This window comes from Zophobas morio, unplaced genomic scaffold (genome assembly GCF_036711695.1).
Source record: "Zophobas morio isolate AGI-343-1 ecotype UQ-CSIRO unplaced genomic scaffold, CSIRO_AGI_Zmor_V1 ptg000017l, whole genome shotgun sequence".
Taxonomy (NCBI): domain Eukaryota; kingdom Metazoa; phylum Arthropoda; class Insecta; order Coleoptera; family Tenebrionidae; genus Zophobas; species Zophobas morio.
In genome coordinates this window covers 11881065-11893395 of record NW_026972122.1, presented here as the reverse complement: position 1 = coordinate 11893395, position 12331 = coordinate 11881065, and the positions used below count along the sequence as shown (strand labels likewise).

At 37.3% G+C, this 12331-nt stretch overlaps 2 protein-coding genes across 3 annotated transcripts; one reads left to right on the top strand and one right to left on the bottom strand.

The window, feature by feature from the left end:
- Positions 1-7303: 7303 nt before the first annotated feature.
- Positions 7304-12331, bottom strand: LOC135130289 (uncharacterized). 2 transcript variants are annotated; one of them, XM_064057653.1, is made up of 4 exons: positions 11758-12331; positions 11518-11705; positions 9929-11214; positions 7304-9874 (listed from the first exon to the last, which is right to left on the bottom strand). In XM_064057653.1, exons 3-4 carry the CDS (start codon positions 10575-10577, stop codon positions 9696-9698), a joined length of 828 nt encoding a protein of 275 aa, XP_063913723.1. In that variant the 5' UTR covers positions 10578-11214; positions 11518-11705; positions 11758-12331; the 3' UTR covers positions 7304-9695. The 2 variants fall into 2 exon arrangements, with proteins under 2 accessions (XP_063913723.1, XP_063913724.1); XM_064057654.1 differs by lacking the exons at positions 11518-11705; positions 11758-12331 and having other exon boundaries at positions 9929-11242.
- LOC135129924 (putative nuclease HARBI1) lies at positions 8514-9670 on the top strand. Its single transcript, XM_064057194.1, has 3 exons — positions 8514-8624; positions 8679-9196; positions 9544-9670. The coding sequence occupies exons 1-3, from the start codon at positions 8514-8516 to the stop codon at positions 9668-9670; spliced, it is 756 nt and encodes a 251-aa protein (XP_063913264.1).

The window sequence follows — 12331 nt, the reverse complement described above, 5'->3', positions numbered from 1 at the left end:
ATTATTATAGGGATCGTAGCATTTCATGCTAGTGTTGGTTTTATTTAGAAAAAAATAGTTAGCGGCGGGCTAATTTTAGTAAAAGTTCTGAAAATAATAATTTCTCAGTACCTCAAGGGAAAATCGCTAAGAAAAAGTGAAGATTTGTTCCAAATAACTTAGTCGTCGATGGTAAATGTCGTAAAATACTACACAGACAGAGGTACCATCGGAATAAAAGGTAAAATTCCCGGTAGGCCTCCACTTGTGAAGCCGCGTGATCAACGACAACTGATGAAAATTTATAAAAGTGGACGACGGACTACTTCAAGAGAAATTACTACTTGCTGGAATAGCGATAACCAACTAAATTTTTCAAGACAATATTGTCGCGAATGCATACACAAATCAGGCCTTGGTTTTTACATTGTAAATCTTAAATAAAGCTATCTTTGATGGAATTTATTATTTATTTATATTATTTTAGGCTAAAGTAAAACCACAATTAAAAACTGCCCACAAGAAAAATCGGTTAATATGACCAAAATAAAAATTGGAGAAAAGTAATATATAACGCTGAGTCCAAATTTGATGTCTGGGTGAGATAATAGTCGAAAAAGAGTTTTGAAATAAAAAAGGAATTTTAATATGGATTATCTCAAACAAAGAGTTAAGTTTGCAAGCGGAAAAATGGTTTGGAGGTGCATGTCTATTAACGGAATTTAAAGACCAGTTAACAACGTTCATGGAAGGGAAATTACAAATTCAAACAAATATCAAGAGACTTTGTAAAAAAATATTAACAACTACTGAAGCAGTCTATCCTGTTGATATTTATATTTTTCAACAGGATGATGCTTCAAGTTACACACCTACAACACTCATTACAAAGAATAATAATATAAATGTTTGCCCTGATCATCGAATAGCCCAGATCCTAATCTAGTAGAGACGGTATGGCGTGAAATAAAAAAATATTTAGGAAAGCATCCATCACAAGCGATTGTCAATCTTCAACGGGAAATTAAGCGAGTGTAGGACACGGTAACAACTCCTGTGTATTGTAGAAAATTAGTTGAAAGTATGATGGCAAGAATTCCTGCAGTTATTAAGGCAAAAGAAGATATGACCAGTTACTGAATTTGCTGTGTCCCAATATTTATGTGTCACAAAATGTTACGTTGTTTTAGAGTTTTATGTCACTGTTTGAGTTAGAAATCAGTTTTTGTTGTGCTGTAAACATTAACAGTTTTGCAAAATGAATTAATTTTAAAATTTTAATTATCTAAAATAAATTACATTTTTGTTAAAAAGTTTGGTGATTTTTTTATAAAAAAATTTTGGTGTCCCAATATTTAGTTGTTAGGGCTCGTAGTTGGCAAAAACCAAGTTTATATTGTTTTAACAGCAAGATGTCTTATAAATTATGATAGCGTGACCTTAATACAAATGCAATTTCTAAAAGACAGGTCAAATGTACTGCTTAAGATGTTACTGAGAAAACAAAACATGATATACATTGACCAGCAAAAAACCGGCCACTCCGATAAATTGCCCAAAACTACTTTAAAAATTATTAATTTGACTAGTGATCGTTATTTTATTAAAGAAACATTCACTACTGACACATGTACAAAAAAAGAAGACATACTTACAAACGCAGAATTAAATTTAATTTAACAAAATAACAGACCAAGTACGATATTTTCTTAATTAAAACAATAAAAGAGGCTGTTGTAAACAGTGTTTTTCATCATTTGATTATAAGTTTGGTTGTTAATAAACGTTTTCATGCGAAAACAATGCCGTTAACTCTTACAGACGTCTCTCAGATTGTCGCTCTGATCAAGGATGCTCGTAGTCAGCGCTATGCATATTTTCAGGGTGGCCGGTTTTTTTTTGCCGTTCAGTGTATGTTGAAAGATGGAGGTCACTTCCGAAATTTTTGTGACCCATTTAACTTTTAATAGTGAAATTAAAATTGTATGGAAGAGCAACGCTTCTTACTTAAAATTTTCCTACTACAGTAGGATGTATGAATCATTTATAAACCCTATGTACAATTTCCAAATCTATTTATAAGACGAAACAAATCAACAAAAAGTGAAAGTGAAACTATTGTGCTAATGTCAAACAAATGATATGAAAGAATTGAAAAAAATATCTTCACTTACCTGGCACCAAATTCTAACTTGGTACAATATATAGATTTATAGTAGTCCAGAAGCTATAAGGTTATATGGCCATCATAAAATTATCCCATTGTCTCGAAGTTAAGTTGTTTACAATAGAAAAGGTTTTGTAGTAGTAAATAACGTGTCCACTGCAGCACGACTGGCTGTTGTCGTTTCGTTCAGGGGCGGCTCTCACTAAATATCTAAATCGACCACTTAATCGGCTACGACCTGCAGTCGCAGAGGGTTCCGAAATAACCAGTCGCTTTGAAAGCCGACCCTGTTAAATGTGAGCAAGAAATGTTTAGAAGACGATTTATTGCCAACCGATATGCTTGGTGCGAACCAAGATTCGTAAAGTATATAGGTTGCCTGGTAAGTATGGGCCAATCAGGGCGAGGCGGAAACTGGCGGGAATTGACGTCACTCAGCAGCCTCATTTAAACAACGTTATGCATAACGTGACTCGCTAACTGTTCAGAAACAATCAAATTTTGTTGTCAAATCAAAAATAATTATGTTAAGTGAAAAAAAGTGTACTATCGTCAAATAAAATTTAGCTCACAGACGCTGTGAACACTGTTAATCACAAATTTCTTGGAGTGAAGTAATAGGTGACCGAAAAAAATTTGTTAGTATAGTGAACCAAGAGTTATAAGGTTATATGGCCATCATAAAATCATCCCATTGTGTCGAAGTTAAGTTGTTTACAATAGAAAAGGTTTTAGGGTCGTAAATAACGTGTCCACTGCAGCTCGACCGGCTCTTGTGGTTTCGTTCAGGGGCGGCTTTCATTAAATATGAAAATCCACCACTCCACTATTTCTTTACTACCTGCAGCCGCTGAGGGTTCCGAAATAACCACTCGCTTTGAAAGCCAGCCCTGTTAAATATGAGCAAGAAATATTTAGAAGATGATTTATTGCCAACCGGTAAGCTTAGTGCGAACCACACAAAGGGGGTATTTATTTGCGGTCAACTACTTTTATGATGGCCATATAACCTTATAGCTCTTGGTTCACTATACCTTAGTATTATTTACTTATTCAGTTAATTGACATGTTTTACTGTTATAAAGACAACAATCTAGTTCTACTGCAAGTCATCTCAGTTTTGGGTATATCCTGTATTCGTTTAAAAATGTCATGTATCAACTTGTCGTGTCTACTTCAACATATTTTTTAAGCAACTTGTGATCTTTTTAAATCAACACATGAAATTATATTAGAATAAATTATTGGTATCGTTAGTGTTGTTACAGGTAATAGTGCAAATCTTACTTGAATGCCGGTCGTTTATTTGGGTAAATGGTGGGTTTAAAATAATAACAATAAAACTACGATAAACGAAAAGACGTTTTAATTTAGAATTTTCTTCATTTTTTTTACTGTTTTTGTAGTTTAGCTTCCTCTTTTCGAAAATTTAAAAATTTGATCCTAATAAAGATCCTTTGACGAGCAAAAGCTTTAACCAACTTGTCTGGAATCATCAAATTATAAACTTTTTTTTTAATATACATAGCTGTGTTGTTGGTAATGTTTTTGCCTTTCACTATATCGTTTTTGTGGAAACGTTGGAAATATTTTTCCATCGCCTCCACTTGATGCATCCAAATTTCTGAGGGTTGTATTAGTCCTCCAAATGACAGACTCTCTATCCAAGATGGCATCATATATGAATGCAAATTCATCGCCCCCTGTGTTTCGTGCGTTTATCGACCAAGAGATGAGTACTCCTTTAAAAAATTTTTTGCTAAATACCCTGCTACATACAAAAGACCATCTTTTTCCGCAGCAGATGTCGAAGAAATAGATCCAGTGGGACTGTTTGTAGAGCTGGCATCATCCTCGACATTCACTGGTTGAGGTTCAGTAATTTGTATGTTCTCAATATTAGCACGTTTCAAGGCTGCAGCCAAAACATAACTATCGTCTTCACATTCCACAGGGATTCCTACATTTGCAGATTTTTGGACTAGGCCTGGATTCTTACCCAGAAGAATCATGCGAATCCGGTACAACGCATTCAAAGGCGAAGGGTGATCATGAAGGCCTCCTCTGGTTCTAAGCTAAAAACAAATATTTTGTAAATGTGATTAAAAAATTATGCCAAGTCTATACCTGAGAAAAGAAATTTTCTAGACAGTCTTGATTTAAGCGATGGGTTAAGATGTAAGTTATGTTCATGGTTTCCTTGAGGTGCTGGAACAAACCTTGCAATGAATTAACATTACAATTCCCCTCTGGAAGGTTTGCAGGCTTTTTTTCCCACAGCAAGTCATGTGACTAATAGTTGCCTTCATGTCTTCTAATGTAGCATTTTGTTGAATCATATTCAATCCAAAAGGTCTTTTTGTAGGAACGACAGCTGACGGAGTATAACTGTTCATGATATCGAACCAGTTATTTACCAGTTCAATAAATTCTCCAACATCTCTGGCCAATATTTTATTCGAACCAGGTATAGTAGCCTGCATAGATATTGTAGCCGTCCATAGAGTCGAAATTTGCGAATAAAAATAAAATCAAACCAGCTCAAACGGAGCCGACGACGGCTTGCAAGTTCTGTCACTACGGCACGCGTCGCATCACACAGGGGTGTATTTAAGGCCGATTGCACAAAATTTTAGGGTCACTATAATCTTACTATGTATTTTCTATCTACGACAAACGATTTGTCACACAGCTACGATCTAGAGAAAGATGGAAGTTTGAAAATGTATTTCAACAAGTGTAAAAATTGCGTTTGGTGCAACGCAATTCGTTCAAGCAAAGTAAAATATGACAGGAAACAAACAGTCCACGTGGACTAGTTTATAGCCGTGTTTGCTGCTAAGATGACCAGGTTTTTCATTCCACCTACCTCCGCAACGATGAATATACCATACCACAACTTGTGTACAGTGAACAGAGCTTCGTTTTTATTGACGAGATTGAGCTAAGAAATGAAACAGATTATATCATAACGGAAAAGATGACTTTTAATATTAAATACGTCTCTGTGCAACGTGTGCCAGAGTGACGTCAGAAGTTGCAAGCCACTGTCGGCTCCGTTTGAACCGGTTTTATTTTATTTTTATTCGCAAATTTCGACTCTGGACGGCTACAATATCTATGCAGGCTACTATAATAGTATATTAAAGAACAAGTTTCATAAGGCAAATATTGAGGCACGAATCCAAGTTTATAGAACGAGCGGCAAAGCCGCGAGTTATATAAAGGATGAGTGCCTCAATGGCCTTATGAACGAGTTATTTATACTATTTTTTCTACCGCACACGTTTTTTCCCAAAATTTAATTGAAATTTGCATTTTTTTTTAATCTGGGGACTTTTGTCGTGGTTGGTGATGGGTTGGTCTGACACTAACCACGAAATATTGAGGTTCGAATTTTCACAACAACAACTGTAATTTGAATCAATTCGAGTTTTTGTAATTTAAAATTGGTTAAAACGTCTTGCGAAGAAGTTACGCGTCCGGAAACATGGGAAATTTTAATTTTACATTTGCCACTGACATTCACCTGACATTTCTCGTCATGGCTACCAATCTTACCGATCTAAATTACACCAGATCTATTAAAGAACGCCTTTCCGCTATTAACGAACTGCTGTGACGTCATTTGCGTGCGTTAATAGCTCTATTAGAAAACCAAAAAACGTGGGCGGTAGAAAAATACCGTTTCAGCGCCGTCGCTGTTGTGTTTGAAAACACCTCGGCTGCCAACCTTACATTTTGTCGCTGTGTTTTCTCACAGGTGACGTGTGTTGACTTAAGTTTGTGACAAGAACTTATCTCGCTACTTGTGGCATCAACAAGTGCTCTCACTGGCTCCACATTAATTAAAGTTCTATCTTTTTAAAGAAAGCCTGTATCTAGGAACCAATTTCTCACTAACTTCAATAGGTGGGGAACATCAGCAAAGAAATAAACAGGTTTTTGAGTGCTTGGATGTAAGATACTGGAGTTTTCAATGCTTAGATTTAATTCTTTCCAAAGTCCCTGATTACCTCCTCCACAGTCAGATGTGCAAGCAACAACATTATAATCAATATCATGTAAACATGTTAAAATGTTATTAATTAAAGTTTTAGTGACTTTTGTGTCAAAAGCTATAAACACCGGCTGCTTCCATGCATCAAACACACCTCTAGCCATCATGACCTGCATGTACGAATGAGGCCCCACTACTTCATCCTCTTTCTGATCATATTCAAACAGACTCGCAATTTTGACTTCATCAAATGATAAAACAGTGGTCCTCTGTAATAACGTTTTGCTTTTACCCATAGTCTCCATGATTCTTAAAACGTCCGTAAGCACCCCATTGCGCAGATTTATATTTGCAGCCCACTGCTGTAATGTAGACAAACCTGGTAATGGATAGTGTAAGGCATCTAATAAATTAAAAGAATATAGCTAACACATCACTTGTTTACAATTAATACCTATTACCATAAAATACTACTATAAACACCGGTAGAACAACAAATTTTCAACAAAATTACTCAGTTTCACTACAGTAAACAAGCTGTCTGCAAGCTGTGGGCACGCTGGATAACGTAGCAATATGGCGACACCTCCCACCACTCGTTAGTTACCAGGCAACTTTATATACTTTACGAATCTTGGGTGCGAACCACACAAAGGAGGTATTTATTTACGGTCAACTAATTTTATGATGATCATAACCTTATAGCTTTTGGGCTACTTTATATGTCCCTAATGTTGGGAATTTTGACGATTACTCGGAGCAAAAACTAACGTCCGCTCTGTTTAAGATCGTATATTGAACTGGGTTATAATATATCAGCGCAACCAACAACTCCCTTGTCTATGACTGGGTTTGAGCAGAGATAACTTCGAGATGTGCAACTGTGTGTAAATTTTTACTCCTAACAACTTAGCTGGGCGATTGTAATCTCAAGTGAAAGCAGATGGCGCTGTTGGCGTCTTACCGCGAAGATTTTGAAATTTGATTGCACTGATTGCCTTAATTTCTCTATCGTTTGCACTGAACATCAATATCTCACTTCGGTTCAACGTCATTGCAATTGAGCTCAACAGTGAAATGACTTTAAACGGAAGTAACATATCTGATGTTCAGTACACAAAAAAAACACTGTGTCATAGGACTAATTACGCAAAAACTTCATAAATAGGAGAGTATAATATGGCAACAAGTGCTACATGAAGCATAATGTGACATTAACGACTATAAAAATTCAATCCCAAATATAAGGAATCGTTAAACTGAATGTAATTTTATATGTGCTGCAGCTTTTTCATTTTTTTTGACATCGTGGATTTGGACTTCTTTGCCTTTTTAGCTTGTATCGATTCAGCCTTCTGCCGTTTGCAGTACCATGGTATTCCTATTAGACATACACCTGTTGCTATAGCCCGTAAAATAAAATTCTTTATGTTGGTCACATGTAAACCAGGCAGACGGAACTGTTTGAATAATTTGCTGAATAGTATCCTTTGTCACACCAGTTTTACCACCAAAAGCTGGTAGAAAGTTTTCCAATGCAGTTACTGCAGCACACACATATGTTACCAAACTGTCTGAAGGGTAGCTTAATTTCTGCTGCTTCTCAGACCACTCTTTAAATGTTATAAACATATTGTGTGGCTGATCTGGTTCTGCAGTGAGGAGGTCATGACACATATCACATTCTATTTTGGACAAAATTCTACCACTTATGTACCCGCTTACGTATGCCACAGACAAAATTTCCGTATTTCCACCAGCTACACATTCGGCAGCATCGTTGAAAATATCTGCTGCAGTTGCTGGTAATGTGGCGGTTGCTGATGATGTGGGCTGAGACGATGGAGCTAACGGAGTTACTCCTAATTCCTCAGTACTCTGACTTGTTGGTCCAACACTTAAAAATTGTTGGAGATTGGTTAACAACTCATGCTCATCAGCTTCACAGTTGCCGTCCAATTTCTGAGTTGTTAATCCATTTAATATTTGAATTTTCAAACTTCCAATAAACTGGAAACATGTGGGGTTGTCTCCGCTGCCACATCCTCCTCGCACAGCGCCAAACAGATTCTCTAGTGCGTCTTGATTTAGCGACCTGGGCGCGTATTCTCTAACTCATTTGCGTTTAGCGTTTTAGAACGCAAAGCGTTTATGACGTCAATTTTCGCATGGTAACGTAACAAATTTAAAATTTGGTATTCTCTATTTGTCTTACGTTTCGCATTCGCAAAAACGCTGACCGTTTTGAAAACGGTAAGCTGTAGGTTGCGTTTTGCTCGTCGTTTTCGTATGTGACATTTAAAAAAAAATCATAATTTCTTGCAATGGCAAATCTGAATGAGTTTTTAATCCAAAATGTTATAGAAAATGTTGAAAAAGGTGAAAATCAGCAAAGAGTTCGGATTGAAGCGGTCGATCCGTTTGACTTGTCTGATTTTCGTTTTATTAAATTGTTTAGGCCTAACTACTCGGACAAAGGTATAAACATTTATTTTTATTACGAAAAAGTTATCATTGCATCTCTTAATTTAGTTACTTGCTGCTCTAAGATTTTTTGCCGGCGGTAGTTACCAACTCGACGTAGGAGGTAACTACACTGTTGGACTCAGCCAACCGTCTGTGTCGCGGGCAATTCACGAAATTATAGACGCCTTTAACACTCCGTTTATGTTATACCGTTTCATTAAATTTCCGCAAACAATTGAGGAACTAACAAACATTCGGCAAAGATTTTTCATTAAATTTGGATTACCGGGTATTATTGGGTGTATTGACGGCACTCATGTTTCGATCGTTACTCCCATCGAAAACGAACATTTGTACATAAATCGGAAACGGTATCATTCTTTAAATGTCCAAATTATTTGTGATGAAGAACTCAAAATAACCAATGTGAATGCCAGATTTCCGGGCAGTACCCACGACAGTTTTGTTTGGCAAAATTCTAATATTTTTACTTTTCTGCGGGACCTCCCACGAGAACACAGAGGCAGTTACTATTTACTAGGCGAGTCTGGATATCCCCTTAGAGCGTCCTTATATCGGAAGCCGTATATTGGTTTGAAATTTTTTGTTTTACCATGTCCGGGTTCTCCTCGATGAATTCTAATAACATTCGCTTTTGCAAAGCGGAGTAATGCTTTTTTGTGTTCGACATTAGATAAAGTTAGAAAAGTCACGATTGTCAACAATAAAAAAAATTAGAATTGACAGAGAAGTTATGCTGTGTTGCCAGCAAGTGCTCACCGTTTTCGAAACGACTGGTTATTGGAAAACGGTTGGCAATACAGAATACCAAATTCAATTGACTGACGATGTGCTTGTCGCTTTGTCATGACTTTGACGTCTCACATTACGCTAAGCGTTTTCAAAACGTTACGTTTTGGTTCTGAATTAGAGAATACGCGCCCTGGGCCGCAAATATTCAAGCCCTTGAAGCCGAACACAGTCCCAAATCGCTTTTATCGCTCGCATGGAAATCAACCAACCAATTTGTGATAGAGGATTGCTGTTTTTTAAATTAGCCGTTTTGGTATGTCTTTGGAATTGTCATGTTTTCACAGTCTGGTATGCTCTCTCCCAGTACGACAAGTGCTTTGACTCTTGGGAAATTGCGCACTTCAACTCCTTGTCGCCTGGTGTAAGTTGGCTTCCATTAAAGCTGTCGAACAGCTCATCAACTTGTTGAACAAATGTTGCAGTCGCCACAGTACGCTGCTCCATCTCACCTAAAATTTGTAATAGAAAATTACTTTACGATTATACAATTATATGACTCTTACCTCGGGATAGTAAGATGTATAAAAACGACGCAACTGTGTGGCTCATTACTTGCGCTGCTATGCAGACTTTCATACTATACTGCATAATAGGTGCCAAATGAATATCTTTGATTTTCCGCATCGCTTGGAAAATAAATGGGGTATTTTTGTCAGTTGTATGGGCATCAATGATGTCTTGGAACTTGGCTTCCATAATTTGTTCTTGGCCTCCAATTTCAACTGGTAGCAAAACAGAATATTTGCGGAACAATGCCACGGTGCATTTTAATAAATGCGGAGGGTCATACATTGTGTAGATGTTCTTTTCGCCAAATGTAAAATATGGAGTTTGTATCGAGGCTCCCATTGCTTTAAGGGCCTTCACATTATTTTTCCCCATATCACAAATAGTGGCAACAACATCAAATCTCCCAAATGTAGTTGCTGCATGCAGGACTTCTTGAAGGCACCTCACTACGTCAGTTGCAGTGCAGGCATTGTGGCAAAAGTAATATGCCACAGGTTGCTTCCACTTTCGTGACACACCCTGGCACATAAAAACTAATGCCTTGTTGGCAACTTCAAGTCTGTTGTCTTCGCCCCCGAAATCTGCATAACCAATAATTCGGTCCGCACTTTTATGATAATACAAATTAGCTTGTATGTCCATCTCATCAAACAGAAGGACACACAGCCTATCAGTTTCTCGTGTAGGGATTGGTTTAAGTATCTAAACAAATGTTCATTTATTCCCACTTCCAAAGGCACTTTTTCTAGCAGTGCAAGAATTGTCCTTCTTGACGGCAAGGCCACAATTTTGCGTAAAAAGTTGTAACATTTTGGCCCCCTTTTATAGATCGCCAATGCTACAACTTTTTCTGCATCACTCCACCTTCTTCCTTTTGGTGCTCGCTTTCCACACCTCAACTGTGCAATTAAAAAATTAGCCGTTTCTTGAGACAATCCTTTAAAAAGGGTCCGTGCAACATTTGACTCAGACAAATCTTGCAATGCTTTAATATCCTGTCCACGTTGCTTGCATTGCCTCTTCAGTTTCCGGATGTGATCCTCCTTTTTTGTTACCACATCCATTAGATAGCGTTTTCTTGGTGTACTCTCAGCACGTGATAGGCCTTCAATGCCCTTGAACAACGGGTGCTTTCGTTTTTCACTTCGAGATGTACTCGCGATTGGTATTTCTTGCGATATTCTGGGAATGGCTATTAATGGTTGTATTGAGGAACTGGGCACTAGTGGTGTATCTTCTACAAGTGAGGAAGCAGCTACGTCGACAGTTGTTGATCTTTCTGCATAAACAAAGTATGTATTAAACCAATTGTGATATATTTGAACACAATACATAACATTTACTAATAATCATGATTTGTAATTGTAATAAATCTAGCTAAAGTAAATTTCGCAATATAAAAAAACTGTGATAGATCAAAGAACAATTTGAAGCAAGTCGAATATTGTAGATGACGATAAAGGGACTTAACTTCTCCACAAAGATCATTCACTGATGGCTTTGCTTTTTGTCAATTAACATCATGCACTTGATAGTTCCAATATTCCTTTATCATCTTGTATACTACATCGATGTTATTTACCAAAACTTCCAGTTTCTTCATCTCTTGGTTGTAATGTTGGCTTACAAGAGAAGAGTGTTGGAACAGCATCTCGTCGAAGTTTAGAATCCATATAACTATTTGCAGTAAAATAACGAGAACATATTCTTTGGTTCTTATGGGATTCCCCAGAATACGTCATTCCCATGTTTTCCTGCAATATCTTTGACCTGCAATTACAACTTTATTAATTTTTAATGTCGCATCAAACTATTAAATTACCTCTCCACATTTGATGGAAAATGGTGCATCCTTTCTACTTCCGTTTCTGAACATCCACAAACCAGACATAAATATCTTGTTGAAGACATCGTGTTCAGAATGGCTCTGTAACAACAAATATTGTAACGGACTCCTTGGAAGCAAATCTGAATTTGCTTGTCGACAGACGCATCTATGGCCAAGTTTTTGTATTCACAGTTGGCCATTTGTGAAAATTGTCACCACAAGCACTAAAAACACAATAAATGGAAAAGGGTCCACTGAACAATTTATACCTCCCAAGGTACTCATTATCGCATGAGGGAGGTGGGAGGAGGAGGAGGAAGGAATGAACACGGGTTTTTCTTTAGTAGTGGGGATATAGCGTTCAGGGGGATTGATGGGAATAGAAAACGTGTCGTTGAAAAATCACAAATATGGACATTTATGTACGGTACGGCCGAATTTTTCTCGTACCACTCGTTCCGCTTGCTTCCTCCCTCTCCAATCGGGAAAAGCATGCGCACATACAGGGTGACTGCGAAATATATGCAAATATTTTAACCACGGCATCCCCCACCCTAGTAGAGCCGAA

What these genes read in the sequence shown, in the direction of transcription:
- LOC135130289 (XM_064057653.1), bottom strand. Translation starts at nt 10,577, where the DNA reads ATGGACATACAAGCTAATTTGTATTATCATAAAAGTGCGGACCGAATT. An exon ending in ATACATCTTACTATCCCGAG is followed by an intron (nt 9,875 to 9,928) that starts GTAAGAGTCATA and finishes TACAAATTTTAG; the next exon opens with GTGAGATGGAGCAGCGTACT.
- LOC135129924 (XM_064057194.1), top strand. Translation starts at nt 8,514, where the DNA reads ATGTTGAAAAAGGTGAAAATCAGCAAAGAGTTCGGATTGAAGCGGTCG. An exon ending in GCCTAACTACTCGGACAAAG is followed by an intron (nt 8,625 to 8,678) that starts GTATAAACATTT and finishes CTCTTAATTTAG; the next exon opens with TTACTTGCTGCTCTAAGATT. An exon ending in GCGTCCTTATATCGGAAGCC is followed by an intron (nt 9,197 to 9,543) that starts GTATATTGGTTT and finishes GTTCTGAATTAG; the next exon opens with AGAATACGCGCCCTGGGCCG.